The sequence below is a fragment of the Elephas maximus genome, chromosome 10, assembly GCF_024166365.1.
Source record: "Elephas maximus indicus isolate mEleMax1 chromosome 10, mEleMax1 primary haplotype, whole genome shotgun sequence".
NCBI classification, from domain to species: domain Eukaryota; kingdom Metazoa; phylum Chordata; class Mammalia; order Proboscidea; family Elephantidae; genus Elephas; species Elephas maximus.
This window is the reverse complement of record NC_064828.1, coordinates 94,453,879-94,470,646: the sequence shown is the minus strand read 5'-3', so window position 1 is coordinate 94,470,646 and position 16,768 is coordinate 94,453,879. Positions and strand designations below refer to the sequence as shown.

General features: G+C 43.1%; 1 protein-coding gene across 4 annotated transcripts in view; it reads left to right on the top strand.

Annotated features, from left to right (window-relative positions):
• STON2 (stonin 2) overlaps positions 1–16,768 on the top strand; it is a 174,503-nt gene that overhangs the window by 84,200 nt on the left and 73,535 nt on the right. For 2 of the 4 annotated variants that reach the window (XM_049899772.1, XM_049899771.1), the window contains exon 5: positions 9,032–9,199. The exons of the other annotated variants lie outside the window; for them this stretch is intronic. In XM_049899772.1, coding sequence (XP_049755729.1) covers positions 9,032–9,199 — 168 coding nt within the window. The remainder of the gene's footprint in view (positions 1–9,031; positions 9,200–16,768) is intronic. 4 annotated transcript variants of the gene reach the window in all.

Here is a 16,768-nt window from a genome sequence, read left to right as displayed (position 1 = left end):
GACTTGGATGTTGTGCAAACACCTGAGCCCTGGACTCCCTGCACACAGGCCCACAAGCTCCTGTGTGCCTAGCGGTCTCGTGAAAGTCACAGTGGGGACTAGGCTTCAGGTGCTGGTCTGCGCAGCAGGGGAGTGGTCTCAGCGACCGAGTGCCCCTGCTCACTGGCCCCATGATGCCTGCGGACCTTGCATGCTAGGGAGTAGGATCAGGCTCCACTCCTCCCAGCAGCAGGGGTACCTGTTCCCAAGGGTGGGGGGTTGCAGAGCAGGCCTGAGTCAGGCTGTGTGCATCCGCCCGAAGAAGGGAAGGGAGAGTTGTTTTTTTTTTTTTTCCTTTTTTGGAAATGTCACTCATTTATTGTTGGGGTGGAGGTGGAATTAGGGAAGCAGCTTGTTTATAAAAGGAAACTGAAGCCTGTATGTGGAACTCAGCAGGAGCCCCAGGGCAGCGTCTCTCAGCTTGCACCTGGGCCATTCTGTTGGCCTTACTGGGGCTGAGGCTCTGCAGCTTTCTTAGGTGGCCGTGCCCAGCCCTGTACATGGTCTTGGCCAGCCCTTCTGGGCCACAGCTTGGCCTGGGCTCCATGGAACCTGCCCTTGGGCTTTGGAGGCCTCTGATGCTTTACTCTCTGCTTCTTGTGTGGAGGCCCAGCGGGCTCTCTCCACTTGGTTCAGCCCAGGGAACAAGTCCCAGTCAAGCTACTCGACTACCACCTGACGGAGGTACTCAGCTTCATCTTCCTCCCCCTCAGGTCAGCTGGCCCCCTCGGTCTCCAGTGGGGCAGCTGGGTCCCTGGCATCACTGTCCCCGTCGGCCTCTGCCCGTACCCTCTTCATGGCCACCAGGCTCTTCCTCTTATGGGCCTTTCGTTATTCCCACTTGCTGCACATTGTGGGCATGTTGGTCCTGCCTCTGGGCTTTCAATTGCAGCCTCCTCTCCTTGGCCACCAGGATGGCCTATAGCTCCTCCTCCACTTTGTGCACTTAATTGTAGAACAGTATGTCCTACCCCCGCCCCCTGACCTCCCAGACCCTCTGGGATATTGATGAGCTACAGCATCATCCAAGGTCCATCTCCAGTGAGCCGCAGGGTGCTCTACTGAGCCCACGTGGTGCAGCACCCACTGATGGTCTGGGGAAGCTCTGTAATCTTGTGTTTGTTGTGGGGCTCCAGCGTACTCTGACAGCTTGCTGATGTCCTACAGATGGCTCATGTTGGGGAACTTCTCTTGGAGAAGCTTCTTCATCCCTCCACTTGCACCCACAGGAACAACTTTGATGGTATAATGGTGGAAATCCAGCTCCTGGGAGTCAAATGTTGAGGCAGCCTTGACGGCACTCAGGTTTACCTTGTGCACATTGATGGAGGGGAACAGGTTCTGGAACATAGTGGCCATGAGCTTCACTTGCATGTCATGAGGGCTGAAGCCGTTGAGCACCAGAAGGGGCAGGTGAGCCAGACCACAGATGTATATGTGATTGTTTGTTGCCCGAACAGCAGACATTATGTGACACATGACTATAATTTAAGCTGTGACAAGTAAACCGATGGTTCGTACCTCTGGTTCACTCAGTGCTCCCCAGGCCAAGCCAGAGGTCGTAGCAGCGCTGATACATCATTGTTTTGGAGAAAGTTAACACCTTCTCATGTCTCTGGTGTTGAAGTTGTGATGATCCTGCTCCTCTCTCTTGCCCTGACCTATGGGTAACCAACAGTACTTATTTTCAAAATAGTAGCCTGGGATAAATTGAACCTGGGAGCAAATGATACTCTCTTCTATTTCCTACATCCTGTTAAATGTGAGTTCATGAGCAGATAAAACAGTTATCCGCTTGGGATAAATTAAAGCCGCTTGGTCTTTCATTTATTCATCCAGTATTTATTGAGCAACTATTGTTTGCCAGGCACTATGCTAGGCATGGAAGGAGACAGTGAAACTTGTACTAACTATAATTTATTGCACATCTACTATTCATTGGATTCTGTTCCAGTGAGTGAATATATAAAATCAAACACCCACTTTTTCTGACACCAACCATTAAAAAAAAAACTAATTAGCATATAAGAAATCCCCACTTTTTAACTTTGTTCTGTTCTGACACCAGCTGCCCATGCAGCACTTCTTCCTCTGACCCTAACTAGCTGGAGTTAGGTCAGCCTTCACCAGTTAAAGGACACAGTCATCCAGACTGCCAAGTAGGCCTAAGACTTCGGATGCCAGCTGCAGATTTGGGAGTCCATGATACCCCTAACTTCTGAAATGCTGGCTACAGATTTGGGGGGTTTACCACTACCCTTTCGGGATGTTCGCTCCAAGCCCGGGGGCGTCCTTGGACTCCCTCACTCCTGACCTACTGGCTGCAAATTTGGGGTTTCCCTCTACCTCCTCAGGATAGCAGCCATAAGCTTAGGGGTTCCCAGCTTCTGTCCCTTCTGACCTGCTGTCTCTGACTACTCAACTCCCTCAGATTCAATAATTTGCTGAAATGACTCACAGAACTCATGCAAAGTGCTGTATTTACAAATTATTGTTTTATTGTAGGAAAAAAGGATACAAATGAAGAGGTATGTAGGGTGAGGTCTAAGAGGGTTCCCGGTGCAGAGCTTTCATGTACCAAAGGGTGCACTACCCTCTCACGTGCATCGATGTCATTCACCAACCAGGAAGCTCATAGAGATCCAGCGTCCAGAGCTTTTATTGGGGGGTCTCATTACATGGTGCAAATTCCAGTCCCTCCCACCTGAGGTTGGTCAATATCATGAGGTGATCACAAGGTATTACACAGTGGGTCTTTATGGCCTGACCACCCGCCACCCCAGAGTCACCTCATCATCTCACCTAACACAATAAGTGTCTTATTGAAGATACTTCAATTCCAAGGGTTTTTTTTTTTTTTTAAAGATTATCTCTCAGGAACTGAGGACAAAGATCAGATTCTTTGGGTAAGGTTAAATTCTAAACCCCACAGGCAGGCTCTTTGTATACTTTGTCATGAATCCTCCAAAAATCGTCAGGCAGGCATTAGCCCTGTTTTATAAATAAGAAAACTGAGACAAAGAAGGTTAAATGCCTCAACAAAAACCGTAGATCTCACAAGTGGTAGAATCAATTTTGAATCTTTATGATGTTCTGTGGACCAGTCTTTCTCTACCCTTTGACTGAAGGTTTCTGAATAATATTTCCCAGTTGTGTTTTCCCCAAAAATCTCATTAATCCTTTTATTAAACCAAATCATATTTCAGTATAATAGATTTTAATAATATGTCATCTTAAAACAACAAGCCATGGCCAAAAACAGAAGTGGACAATATATGCTTTCATTTTAGGCAAATTTAAACCTTTACTAATAATAGCATCTCAGCTAGTAAACGAAGAAATGGAAGAAAATCACTATTTTCCAATCTCTATGAATAGACCTAGCACTGATTTTTAGTGGCTGCTAAGTGCACAAAATGAAAAGTACTCATGACCACCTATCCAAAAAAAAAAAAAAAATCAAATCCTCTAAATCTAACCATCAATTTACGGGAAATACAGAGGACTTTTTTTTTTTTTTTTTACAGAGGACAGAGGAACATATTAAATGACATTGTGGGAATTCAATCACCAAAATATGAATTGTGGGACAATTTACATGACAGAAGAACCTGGTTACTGCAACAAATAAATTGCAAGGAAAAAAAAATTTTTTTTAAATAAAAGATTAAAAAAGATATAACGTATCAACCAAATATAGGGTTGGTTTAAACAAACTGGAAAAAAAAAAAAAACTGAGACATTTGGGGAAATTTGAATACAGCTAGATATTAGATCATATTAAGTAGTTATACTTCATTTTTTGGTATAATAGTATTTTAATTGTTTAAAAATAGTATCCTTATCTTTTAGAGATACATGTGGAAATGTTTATAGATGAAATTATATAATGTTTGAAATTTGCTACAAAATAATCCAGAAGTGGGTAGGAATATAGATTTAACAAGATTTGAATGAATTGATAATTGCTGAAGCGAGGTGATGGGTGTGTGGGGGTTTGTTACACTTTTCACTTACAGATACTTTTGAAATTTTCCATAACAATTTTTTTAAGTTCATAAATATGCTAAAAGGAAGTAGTTCAGAGGTGTGATAAAGCGAGAGGCATGGAGGAAAAGGTCTCTGTTCTCGTGAAAATAACCTGGTTCCATTTCTACTTGAGTTGTACTCACCTGCTAGTTGGTATTCTGATGGACCTACTTTGGAACACAGCTGAGTAGACCATGTGCTGGGGGATCCGGCTCCTCTCATAAGGCAATTATTGCGCTCCACTGCTGTCACGTTCAGAGAGCTGGAAGCAGTCATGGTCAATACCTGACATTTGTGCGCTACTTTGCAGCTTTACAAAACGTTTCAAATACCTTGTTGCAGTTAATCTTCAATCTTGGTCTTGTGAAGTAGATATTATTATCATCACTTGAGAGACCGGGAATCTGGGACTCAGACCTTTGACTTGACCAGCGTAGAAATAGCAGTACTGGAACGTAAGCCCTGTCTTCTGATGCCATTATGCAGTTCTCTCTCTTCTGTACTACTGACTTGAGGAGTGGCCGCAGCAAGTATGTCTTAGACGCGTGCATACTTCCAAGGAGGACTGTGGCATCTATACCAGGTGTAGACTTCCTTCTAGATGGACAGTCATTGTTGAATGTCACCGAGAATATGAAAAATGCTTATTAGTTGTAATCCCAGTGAACAGGAAGATTATGCTGAATTAGAGAACAAAAAAAAACCCATTGCCATCAAGTAAATTCTGGCTCGTAGAGACCCTATAGGACAGGGTAGAACTGCCCCGTACGGTTTCCAAGAAGCGCCTGGTGGATTTGAACTGCTGACCTTTTGGTTAGCAGTGTATCTCTTAACCACTATCTACCAGAGTTTCCAGTTAGAGGGCAGGAGGGAGACAAATACTCAAATAATGAATAAGCTCCTTTCATATTCTAGGCACTGTGCTGAAAGTTATAAGGTAATACTGGAATGAGAGTTACAGTTGGAAGAGAGAAGGAATTAGTTCCTTTGTAATTTAAAAAAAAGTCCTTTTGGTAAAATGTATAGCATCCACTCATAACTATCCACGATAAAGGAGGATGACTCACTCTTCTTCCTACCTTCTCTCATCCTGTCCCTCCATGACTTACTTCACCTTCAAGGCATTGCTTACTTGGGAAGGTGGGCGGAGAACAAATAAGAAACTGGCAGAAGGATCAGGTTCAAGGCATTGATAATCCCAACTGAACTAAGGTCCTGAGTGAGGTCTCAAAATATGTAGATGTTGTTGTTAGTTGGCACTGACTCTTGGTGACGCTATATATAACAGAACAACACGTTGCCCAGTCAATGACCCATTTTCATGATCTTTGATATGTTTGAACCTGTTGTTTCTGCCATTGTGTCACTTCATCTTACTGAGGGTTTCCCTTGTTTTCGAGGACCTTCTGCTTTACCGAACATGATGTCCTTTTATAGCGATTCATCTTTCCTGATGATGTGTCTAAAGCAAGCGAGACAGAGCCTCACCATCCTTACTTCTGAGCATTCTGGCTGTATTTCTTCTAAGACTGATTTGTTTGTTCTTCAGGAAGTCTGTGGTATATGCAGTGTTCTTCGCCAGCACCGCAATTAAAAAAAAATAGAATGCAGCAAATCTTCCGTCTTCCTTTTTCATTGTCCAGCTTTTGCATGCATATAAGGCAATTAAAAAGACAGTGGCTTGGTTCAGGTACACTACAGTCATCAAAGTGACATCTCTGCTTTTTAGAACTTTAAAGAGGTCTTTTGCAGTAGATTTGCCCTATGCGATATGTCATTTGATTTCTCTAATGATGGTTCCATGGGTGTTCTTTGTTGATCCAAGTAGAATAAAATTCTTGATAACTTCAACTTTTTTTTTTTTTCCAGCAGCTGTTTTGGGGGGACAAACCCACCATGAACTAATTTTGAATGCCTCTGTTTTACAGGAAAATGTATTCAGAGACTAAGAAGTTATGGATTCACATTATCCCTAGACAGCTTTTCTAAGGGAAATAAGTTCATTCAAATAATTCCTGAAGTAACCTTTTCAATTCTAAGGTGGTAGGGAAAACGATTTCTAATTAAATGTTTAATGCTTATCCTAGCTTGTGAATTAACATTATGTCAGATTTTTAATACAGAGCATTCTGTATGTTTTGTATGTTGGAGTTCCTTGTGTAGTGGATATGGGGCTTAAGTGTATGCATATTTTTAAATCAATTTATTACTGATGCAGTATAATAAGGTATATATCCTCAGAGAAGACCCACACAGTTTCTGGATTTTATTTCCTTCATCAGTTAAAAGGAGGGAGCTGTACTAGGTAATCTGTCAGAATCTCTGAGTTCTAGAACATTGTTTTACTGTTTAAATCCTTATGGAGATTTAGTGTGTATTTCTGTTTTTACAGGATCTTCTTGATTATGTCTGGAATTTAGTGGAAGGCAAGGTGAGGTCTTAGAACAGGACCCCCAATTACAACATTATTACTAAGGGAAAATAGAATCTACTTTATAAAACTGTTTTTTTTGGAAAGCCTTGTGGCAAAGATTGGGGTTGCCAATATCCTGTTTTCTTGATACAAAAACTTTAAGCATTACTGTGTGCTTCTTGTGTGCTGGGTACACACCCTAAAATGACTCTCTCAATCTGTCGTTGCTGTGTGCCGTCAAGTCAATTCTGACTCATAGTGAGTCCATGTGACAGAGTAGGACTGCCCCATAGGGTTTTCTAGGCTGTAGTATTTATGGGAGCAGATCGCCAGGTCTTTTCTCCCGAAGAGCCGCTGGTGGGTTTGAACAGCCGACCCTCCAGTTAGCAGCCAACTCCTTAGCCATTGTGTCACCAGGGCTCCTCCTCAAGCTGTTACATGAGGATAATAATAGCACCTACTTCATAGAGTTGTTGAGGCTAAGGCTTAGTTAAATTAATACATATAAAGCATTACGGGGAATGCCTGGCAAGTGCTCCATAAGTGTTTGCCAAGGTTTTGGCATCGTTATTATCTTCATTGTTATTAATCCTCACAACAATCCTTAAGGTAGGTTTTACTGTCCTCCCCAGTCTATACCAGAACATCAGGTACTGAGGTCACACAGCTGGAGCTGAAAGGAAACCCAGTCAACCAAACATTGAGTCTGTTCCTACCCAGGAAGCATACTGTGACCCATGTAAGGGACCCTTTTATAAAGCAATAATCTCATATTATAAACTTAAAAAAACCAAACTCATTGCCGATGAGTTGATTCCAACTCATAGTGACCCTATAGGACAGAGTAGAACTGCCCCACAGGGTTTCCAAGGACACCTGGTGGATCCAAACCACCGACCTTTTGCTTAGCAGCAGAGCTCTTAACCGTTGTGCCATCAGGGTTTCCTCCCATAATATAGACCTACCTTTTCACTTTTTTTTAACTCTGATTTGCCAGTAGCAATTTTATATGCTGGTATGGAAAATCTCAAATATATCATTAAGTGGAAAAGAAAAAAAAATAGTACATTGTGGGTATATTTAAACCCAGTTGTATTGTTTTTAAAATGGTATTCATGTGTATTTTATATGCATAAAAACTTCTGAACAGATAGATAAAAAAGTTACAGTGTCTACTTCTGGGAAATGAGTCTTATATATTGTTTCAAATTGTTAGAAATTTTTTCATAAGTTGAATTAAAAAATTTTTTAAGTTAGTGGAAAGGAGGAGAAAGTCCAATAATAACCCCTCTCTAAAAAAAAAAAAAAAAATTTTTTTTTCTTATAACAATATTCCCCAAACGCAAACTCAGGTTGTCCCCTCCCCAACAGCAGACACAAAGAGATGTTTTCTGTCTAACCAAAAAGCTTTAGGAAACATGGCACACTGTAAGTCCCCAACCTGGAGGGTCATGGTGTACATTAGCACATCAAAGGCTACAAGAAGCTACAATAAAGAAACCTGTACAGAGCCTTTTTTTTTTTTTTTTACTGGTATTGCACCCCAGAATTATATTCCATGGTACGTCAGTTTTGGAAATACTATAAAAATTCAGGAAAAGGTGATCTGGCTATAGGTCAAATGAGTATTTCTTCAGGAGCGGTAGGAGACATTCCTGGCCATAGGTGGCCGCGTGCCAGCCATGTTACCCAACCTCTAGGTCTCAATTTGCTCACATGTGAAAGAAAAATAATGGCACCTCCGTCATAAGGGCATTTTGAGGATTAAATGAGATATAATGGCCAGGTCCATAGTCGGGTTCTAGTAAGTGGTAGTTCCCTTCTCCCTACCCTTGGCTCCGTCTCCTTCTAGTGGGTTACTGCCATGCCTTTGTGTATGAACACCTATACTTACAGACGGATTCCTGAAGGAGTCCTCCACTTACGAAACGCTTCATTTCAGGATGTGTTCAAGGCCAGGCTATCAAGTAACAAGTTCCTGCATTTACACTGTGAATCTGTTTCTAAAATCCTGATTTCCAGATACCATTTCGAGAATGTGCCTCTTGTACAAGGCAAAGTTCAGAGGCCCTGCAAGACTGTTTAGAATCCTGTTTCTCTAAAATTTAGAGTCTAAAAGTTAGAGAAATTCAGAGTCTAAATCACATCCAGATTTGTTTGCTCCAGGCTATTCCAAGCCCCTGCACCAGGGTCGCCCCTCACTGCATTTCCTATTCCAGTGTTAATGCTCTCATGCAGTGGAGACACATTTCTATGTTAAATGTAAAGGTATTTGCACCAAAGCATTGTCTTTTCAAAGTAACATTGAGTTCTTGGAATCTAATTATCCAAGCGCTATTTGCTTCCCCCAAGAATCCATGCCTGTGCAAACATAGCTTAAAGTTCAAAAACAGTCAGAAGCGAGATCTCAGGGCACAGCCTCCGAAGAATCTCCCTGTCCGCGCCTTGCCTCTCCCTTCTCCTGGGTGTGCCTACCCACCCACCTGGGAAGGCCAGTGAGTAACCTGCTCATTTTTTTTTTTTTATTTCATCTTGGCCCTTCCCACCCAGACGAGAGGACTGAGTGGCAGACAGGCAGGCAGACAGCCGTGAGTCCTGTTCAAGCATGCAAGGAGCATACCTCCACCCGCACCGTGGACCCCTTGCCACCCTCACCCCACCCCAGGAGGAGCCAGAGCCCCAGCGAGGGTCCAGAAGGGGGCCTTCCCACTCCTAGTGGTAAGGACTGCCAGCCGGAGGGCCACTTCATTCATTTTATTTGCTTTGGTGTTGGCTGTTCTTTTTGATTGTGTTTGGATGGAAAAGTTTCTGAGCAAATTAAAGGTGTTTTGTTTGGTTGATTGGTTGGCTGATTGGCTCATTCTCGGTGGTCCCGGGACAAAGAAGTATCTTTTCCCTATAGGGTTTATTAGAACTTGTAACCTGATAGCTTGGACTTGGAACAAAACTTAACAGACTAATTACCTTTGGTTATTACAACTCACCCTTTGGCCCTGTAGAAGAAAATTATATTGTTTACCAAATAGGTTTTGAGGAAGAAAGTGCTTTGGTTTGAGCATTTCAATGCATGGGTACCTTGGACTAACTGAAGTGTTGCTCGGTTGTTCCCGCAGCTTTAAAATAAACCAAGATAATATTTTGTCTCAAAACAAAACAAGCAAGCAAACAAAAAACCCAATTTGAAAGGTTTCTATTTTGAAGGCGCTTGAGGAAATTTTTTTTTTTTTTTTTGAGGAAAAGAGTAAAAAAATAAGTCAGTCTTGTTAAATATACATAATAAACATGGAAGTGTTGAATTAAATGTGTGGTGATCTGGGAACAAAAAAATCACATGTTCTGCGTGGGATTCATGTGGTATTTGAGGGAGAAAACTGAGATCATTGTATAGTGCATCGAGAATTCCTTGAGGGAAGGGTCAGAAAGCAGAAGGAGGAGGCTGGGGAGCAGGTTCTTTTTTTTTTTTTTTGGCGTGGGGCTGGTGCCAAGGGCTTCTCCCTTCAATTACTGTGGGTGAGAGTATTTCAGAGCAATCAAGTGCTGTGTTGTTAACAGGCATCTGTGTTTCAAATACTTATTCCAACACAAGGTTGTTGATGACACTGGCATATAAAAGAATAAAATTGCTGCCCCTGGTTCTTGGCCTAGCCCAGATGTTAATACCTGGAACGATATCAAGGAAAGTGGTATAGGAAAGGTAAGGTTATGTCTAAAATTAATTTGATATACCACCCTACAATAGCATATTTGAGACAGCCCTATTATTTTTAAACTGCCATGGGAAATTACATGGTGATTACATTAGAGTGTGACAGTGCTGACCCAAGGGGTTTTATAGAATGGCATGTTGTTGTTGTTAGCTGCTGTAGAGTCTCCCCTGACTCTCGATGACCTCATGCACAACAGAACTAAACACTGCCCAGGCCTGCACTATCCCCATGATTGGTTACAGATCGGACCATCGTGATCCATAGGGTGGCAAATCATTGGCTGACTCTCAGAAGGAGATCACCAGGCCTTTCTTCCTAGTCTGTCTTAGTCTAGAAGCTCCGCTGAAACCTGTTCAACATCATAGCAACACGGAAGCCCCCACTGACAAATGGCTAGTGGCTGCGCATGAGGTGCATTGGCAAGAAATCGAACTGGGTCTCCCTCGTGGAAGGTGAGAATTCTACCACTGAAGTACCACTATTGCCCAAACCAGAGACACTCCCTTGACACATGTTAAAGTTGTTCCATACCCATGAGCAACCATAGGTTCTCTCTTGGCACTACTGTGCAGGCAACTTAAGGATTCTCTGTAAAGAGAAGCCTGTACTTAACATCTCCAGATTTTTAGATCAGCAGCAAACAGGAGCCCCGCAAAATAGTGTACCAAGATGGCAGTCTGAACTTTCTGGCATTTAAGAAGGGTATGAAATCTACTCTGTGTGTGTGTGCATGTGTGTGTGTGCACGTGTGTGTTAGAACAGAACGAGGCATCAGCAGGGTAAAAACCCCCTTCTTAGAATGCATACCCCTCTTCTTAGTTTCAGGAGAATACAGTTTGTCTTTCACTGGAAAGAAATGAGTATTTCCTCATTGCCAATGTCAGTGTTCCTGTGGTGATGATGCCAGTGGTTTGCTTTCTTTTGGCTTTGGTTCCCCTTGGCTAATTAATCCAAAACATAAGTTGATAGCAGCCTAGTCAGCCAGCTCATTAGAAGATGATCCAAGAATGCCACTCATGGTGTTGCTGAGAGAGCAAGAGGTTGGGGTGGGAACTGTTATGATTATTGTGCCTGGAAGTGTGAGGTTTAAATTTGACTCTTTTCAGTAATGATTAAAAAACAAATGTATGCCTATTGAAGCCACCCGCAGAGTTAACAGCACTTACAACCATTGTGATCATTGTAAGTGTGTGCACATTGCAGTATAACATCACTATTTCTACCAAACTTACTTCTCCCTCAGATGGAATGCTCAGGAATAGAATACAGTGTGGGGAATGTTTCCTCCCATTGGCAGCCTGCTCTGCACGTGTTTAGGATGCCCTAGGATTTCCTCATAAACCAAATTGAATGCATATCTTCTTGAATTAGGCTTTTCTTAGGCATTGTGATCAATTTGCCATTTATTTTTATTTCATTGTCCATGTACTTCTATAGCTTAGTCTTTTAATCAGTGACCCTACCAAGCAAATCAAAAACTGACCCCATAGATGGGAACTGAACTATGCACTTAAGACAACCTTCCAATGAGTAGAATATTCTTTCTCCTTCCTCAATTTTCACATCCCCTCCCAAGAACCAACCTAACCTTGGCCACCTCTCTTCCAGCCCTTGTGTTTTTTGGTTTCTGGGATTCTTTTCTCTTCCGCCACTTGGTGTCGTGGGACTTCGCAAGTAGGTGTTTAGAAAATTTGGGTGGAACTAACCAAAAGGTCCTGGTGATATTTCTAAAAGCAGAAGAGAGCACCTTAGTTGTAGAGATACTGTAATAACTGTGGTCTATCCCAGGCAGGCTGCATAAAACTTAAGTCCTGATCAGGGAAAATAGTTGTGGATTCAGCCCCCATAGTTTTAGTGTAAGAAGCCCTGGTGGCACAGTATTCAAGTGCTTGGCTGCTAACTAAAAGGTTCACAGTTCATTTCCTAAATGGTCAGAGTCAGGGCCAGGATAAATGAAGGACGAAGATGGAGTGAAGAGGGTTTAGCCAGCAGCAGGTGGCTAAAATACAATTAGCATCACTCTGTAGACTTCACTGAACTCCAGTTTCCTGCTCCTCATGGCTATTTGCTGGTCTCATGCGATGTTTCTTCTCACCCATTGGTGCTCCTCATGTTCCTGCTGTGGTTTCCTTTTGTGAATGTAGCCCTGATGATTATTCGGCCACACTTTTATCTGTGTTGTTGTGGAGAGAGAGAGAGAGATTTATCTAAAGGCAATGGCTCACATGGTTGTAGTCTGACAGGTCCCAAATCTGTGCGTCAGGCATCAGACAGGAGGCTTCTCCTGACTCATGTAGCTGCAGGGGCTGACAAACCCAAGATCAGCAAGTCAGACGGCAGATCCTGGCTCAGGCCCCCGCCAAGAACCAGAAGTCAGATGATGACGAGTCAGATGCAGGATCAAGAGCAAGCAAGCGAGCTTTGTCAGAATGTCCATGTATGTATTGGATACAGGCCACACCCCTGAGGAAACTCCCCTTACAACTGATGGATTGATCACATCAGATCACATCATGGAGTGTGACTATATCATTACATAACTACCAAACCACTGAGAATCATGTCCTGGCCAAATTGACACACAGCCTTAACCATCACAATGCACCCCTTGTCAACTTGACACCTATACACATCTCCTTAAGCTATACACAGTCTCTAAATAAAGACAGTTAAAGTCATACCTGCATCTAACATTATACAACTAACATATGTACAACTGAAAATGCATTAGCCCCATTTACATCCTATATTTTATAAGTGAAGCAAACAACAGTATTTGATGCACACATTCAAGAAACAAATACTCATGACAATTACAGTCCTTGTTTCAGCAACTGATCATGTGGTCGTAACTAGTGTTTAGAACTACCTTCTTCCACCACCCATTCTGTATTCCCTTTATCCCCAGCAAGCACCTCAGCTAGCCATGGTTCTTTGCCTCATGGATTGACCCAGGTCTTCATTTCTGAAGGATCTGGGCCATTAGTAGTAATCATGTTGGAATTGGGTTGCTATAGTTTTCCACTGACTTTAATCACAGAGTGTGTAGTACTAAGAGATGCTTTAAGGGATCTCCTATATTCCAGACATACTCTTTTTTACCCCTATTATGCAACGTCAGTCTGATTTCCACTTAGGGTCAGTCGCACCATCCAATATGATAACTTCCTTCTTTGCCTGTTGATAGAGGCTTAAGCATTCTTAACTTCCAGTTCAATGAAATCTGTGTTGTGTCTCCAGGTAGGAGCATTCCTCCTGGAGACCTCTAGACCCGCAGAGCATAGGATCATGGGACAGGAAGCAAAAATTTTGCAAGTGGGTCATTAGGAGTGATAGTGAATGGTGCCAATCCCATCTCCAGCCCTTCATTCCTGGAACCATGAATCCTAACTATGGGAGAAACAGCACCATATATTGGATGCTGATTTAGAGCAAATACAGTCTCTTGGAGAACATTGCACTAACCCTGCAAGGTATTACCACCTAGCTGACACCATAATTGTGTCTTTAGAAGGCCAGTCCATCATTCTTTCAAGCCAGCAGAAACCCTGGTGGCATAGTGGTTAAGACCTACCGCTGCTAACCAAAAGGTCAGCAGTTCAAATCCACTAGGTGCTCCTTTGAAACTCTATGGAGCAGTTCTACTCTGTCCTATGGGGTTGCTATGAGTTCGAATCGACTCAATGGCAACTGTTTTTTTTTTTATTATTATTTTGTCAATACAGCTGCTTCAGGATGACAGGAAACATGGTAAGACCAGTGAATTCCATGAGGAAAGATGGGCACATTGCAGTGCTTCATTTATTGTGAGGTGAGTCCCTTGATCTGAGGCAATGCTGTCTGTGTAGGATACCATGATGGTGAATAAAGCATCCTGTAAGTCCTTGTAAGTCCACAGATGGTAGTTTTGGCAGAAGTATTGAGTGCAAGGAAAGCAAACCTGTGTCCAGAGTAAGTGTCTATCCCACTAAGAACAAAATGCTGCCCTTCCCATGAAGGAACCAGTCCAATGTAACCAACCTGCCACCAGGTTGCTGGCTGATCACCTCAAGGAGTGGTGCCATATCAGGGACTCAGTGTTGGTCTCTGCTGCACGCAGATTGGGAACTCAGTAGTGGCTGTGGCCAAGTCGGCCTTGGTGAGTGGAAGTCTGTGTTACCGAGCCCATGCATAACGTCCCTCCCTGTCACCGTGGCCACTTTTTTCATGAGCTGAATTGGCAATGATGGGAGTGTCTGGGAAAGAGGATGAGTGGTTTCTACAGAATGCGTCATCCTATCTACTTGATTGCTAAAATCCTACTCTGCTGAGGTCACCCTTTGGTGAGCACTCACATGAGGCATAAATATCTTCACTTCTTTGGCCTATTAAGAGAGGTCTGTCCACATACCTCTTTCCCATACCTCTTTGTTACCAATTTTCCAATCATGCTCATTCCAAGTCTCTGACCATCCAGCTAAACCATTGGCCACAGCCCGTGAATCAGTGTACAGTTGCACATCAGGCCATTTCTCCTTTCAAGAAAAGTGAAAAACCAGTTGCACTACTTGAAGTTCTCCCCATTGGGAGGATTTTCCTTCACCACTGTCCAGGGAGGTCCCAGATTGGAGCTGTAGTGCTGCCGCTGTCCACTTTTTAGTGGTGCCTGCATATCGTGCAGAATCGTCTGTGAACCAGGCACGAGTTTTCTCTTCCTCAGTCAGCTAACTATAAGGAACTCCCCAGGAAGCCATAGGTACAGACTGGGAGAGGGCAGGTAATGTGATAGGAGTGGAGACCATGGTCATTTGGGCCACTTTCTCATACAGCTTACTTGTTTCTTAAGGTCCTGCTCAGGCTTGATCTCGTATATACCACTTCCATTTAATAATGGAAGGCTGCTGGGCATATCCAACTTTATGACTCTGTGGGTCACTCAACAACCAGTTCATGAGGGGTAGCTCAGGCCACAAGGTGACATGGTGGCCCATGGTTAAGTGTTCAGTCTCTACTAAGGCCCAGTAACAAGCCAGAAGCTGTTTCTCAAAAGGAAAGTAGTTATCTGCAAAGGATGGCAAGGCTTTGCTCCAAAATCCTAAGGGTCTGTACTGTAATTCACCAGTAGGGCCCTTCCAAAGACTGCAGACAGCATCTCCATCTGCCATTGATATTTCAAGTACCATTGAATCAGGTGGATCATATGGCCCAAGTGGCAGGGCAGCTTGCACAGCAGCCTGAAACTGTTGCAGACCCTTCTCTTTTTCTGGGCCCCACTCAAAAGCAGCAGCTTTTCAAGTCACTTGATAAATAGGCCAGAGTGGCACACCCAAATGAGGAATATGTTGCCTCCAGTATCCAAAGAGGCCCACCACGCATTGTGTCTCCATTTTACTTGTAGGATAACAACTTATCCTTCACTTGAAAGGAATATCTCGACATGCCACTGGACCCCTAGAAATTTCACTGAGGTGGAAGGCACCTGGGTTTTTGTGAGATTAATTTCCCACCCTCTAGCTCATGAACGTTTTACCAATAAGTCCAGAGTCGTTGACACTTCTTCCTTACTAGATCCAGTCAGCATAATGTCATCAGTGTAATGGACCAGTGTGACATCTTGTGGAAGGGAAAGGTATCAAGTTCCCTGCAGACTAAATTATGACATAGGGCTGGAAAGTTGATACACCTCTGGGGTAGGACAGTGAAAGTGTATGCAGGCCTTGCCAGCTAAAGGCAGACTGCTCTGGTGGTCCTTTGAAATCAGAATTGAGAAAAAGGTGTTGGTCAGATTAGTAGCTGCATACCATGTACCAGGAGATTTATTAATTTGCTCATGCAATGAAACCACATCTGGAACTGCAGGTATAATTGCAGTCACCACCTGGTTAAGTTTACAGTAATCCACTGTCATTCTCCAGGATCTGTCTGTCTTTTTTTGCAAAGGCCAAATAAGCGAGTTGAGTGGCGATGTGGTGGGAATCACCACCCCAGTATCCTTCAAGTCCTTGATGGTGGCCCTAATCTCTGCATTTCCTCCAGGAATATGGTATCGCTTTTCGTTTTATGTTTTCCTAGTAGGGGCAGTTCTAATGGCTTCTATTTGGTTTTTCTTACCATAATAGCCATTACTCCACTTAACAGAGATCCAATGTAGAGGTTCTGCCAGTTACTGAGTATATCTATTCCAATTATGCATTCTGGAATTGGGGAAATTACTATAGGATGGCTTCGGGGACCCACAGGACCCACCGTAAGTTGAACCTGAGCTAAGACACCATTAATTATCTGACCTCCATACACCCCCACTCTTACTGGTAGGCCACAGGATGTTTTAGGTATCCTGGAATTAGTATCAGTTCAGAACCAGTATCCAGTAATCCTGGAAAAGTCTGATTATTTCCTTTTCAAAAATGAACAGTTATTTTCCTAAAAGGCCATAGATGCCTTTGGGGAAGGCTTGGAGAAAGATTAGCAGTATAAATTTTTGGTAGTGTAATGGGGTCCTTCCTCAAGGGGACCTGGCTTCCCCTTCATTCAAGGGGTTTTAAGTCTGTAAACTCCCTCTAGTCTGGGAATTGATTCTTCAATTCTGGCAATACAAGTT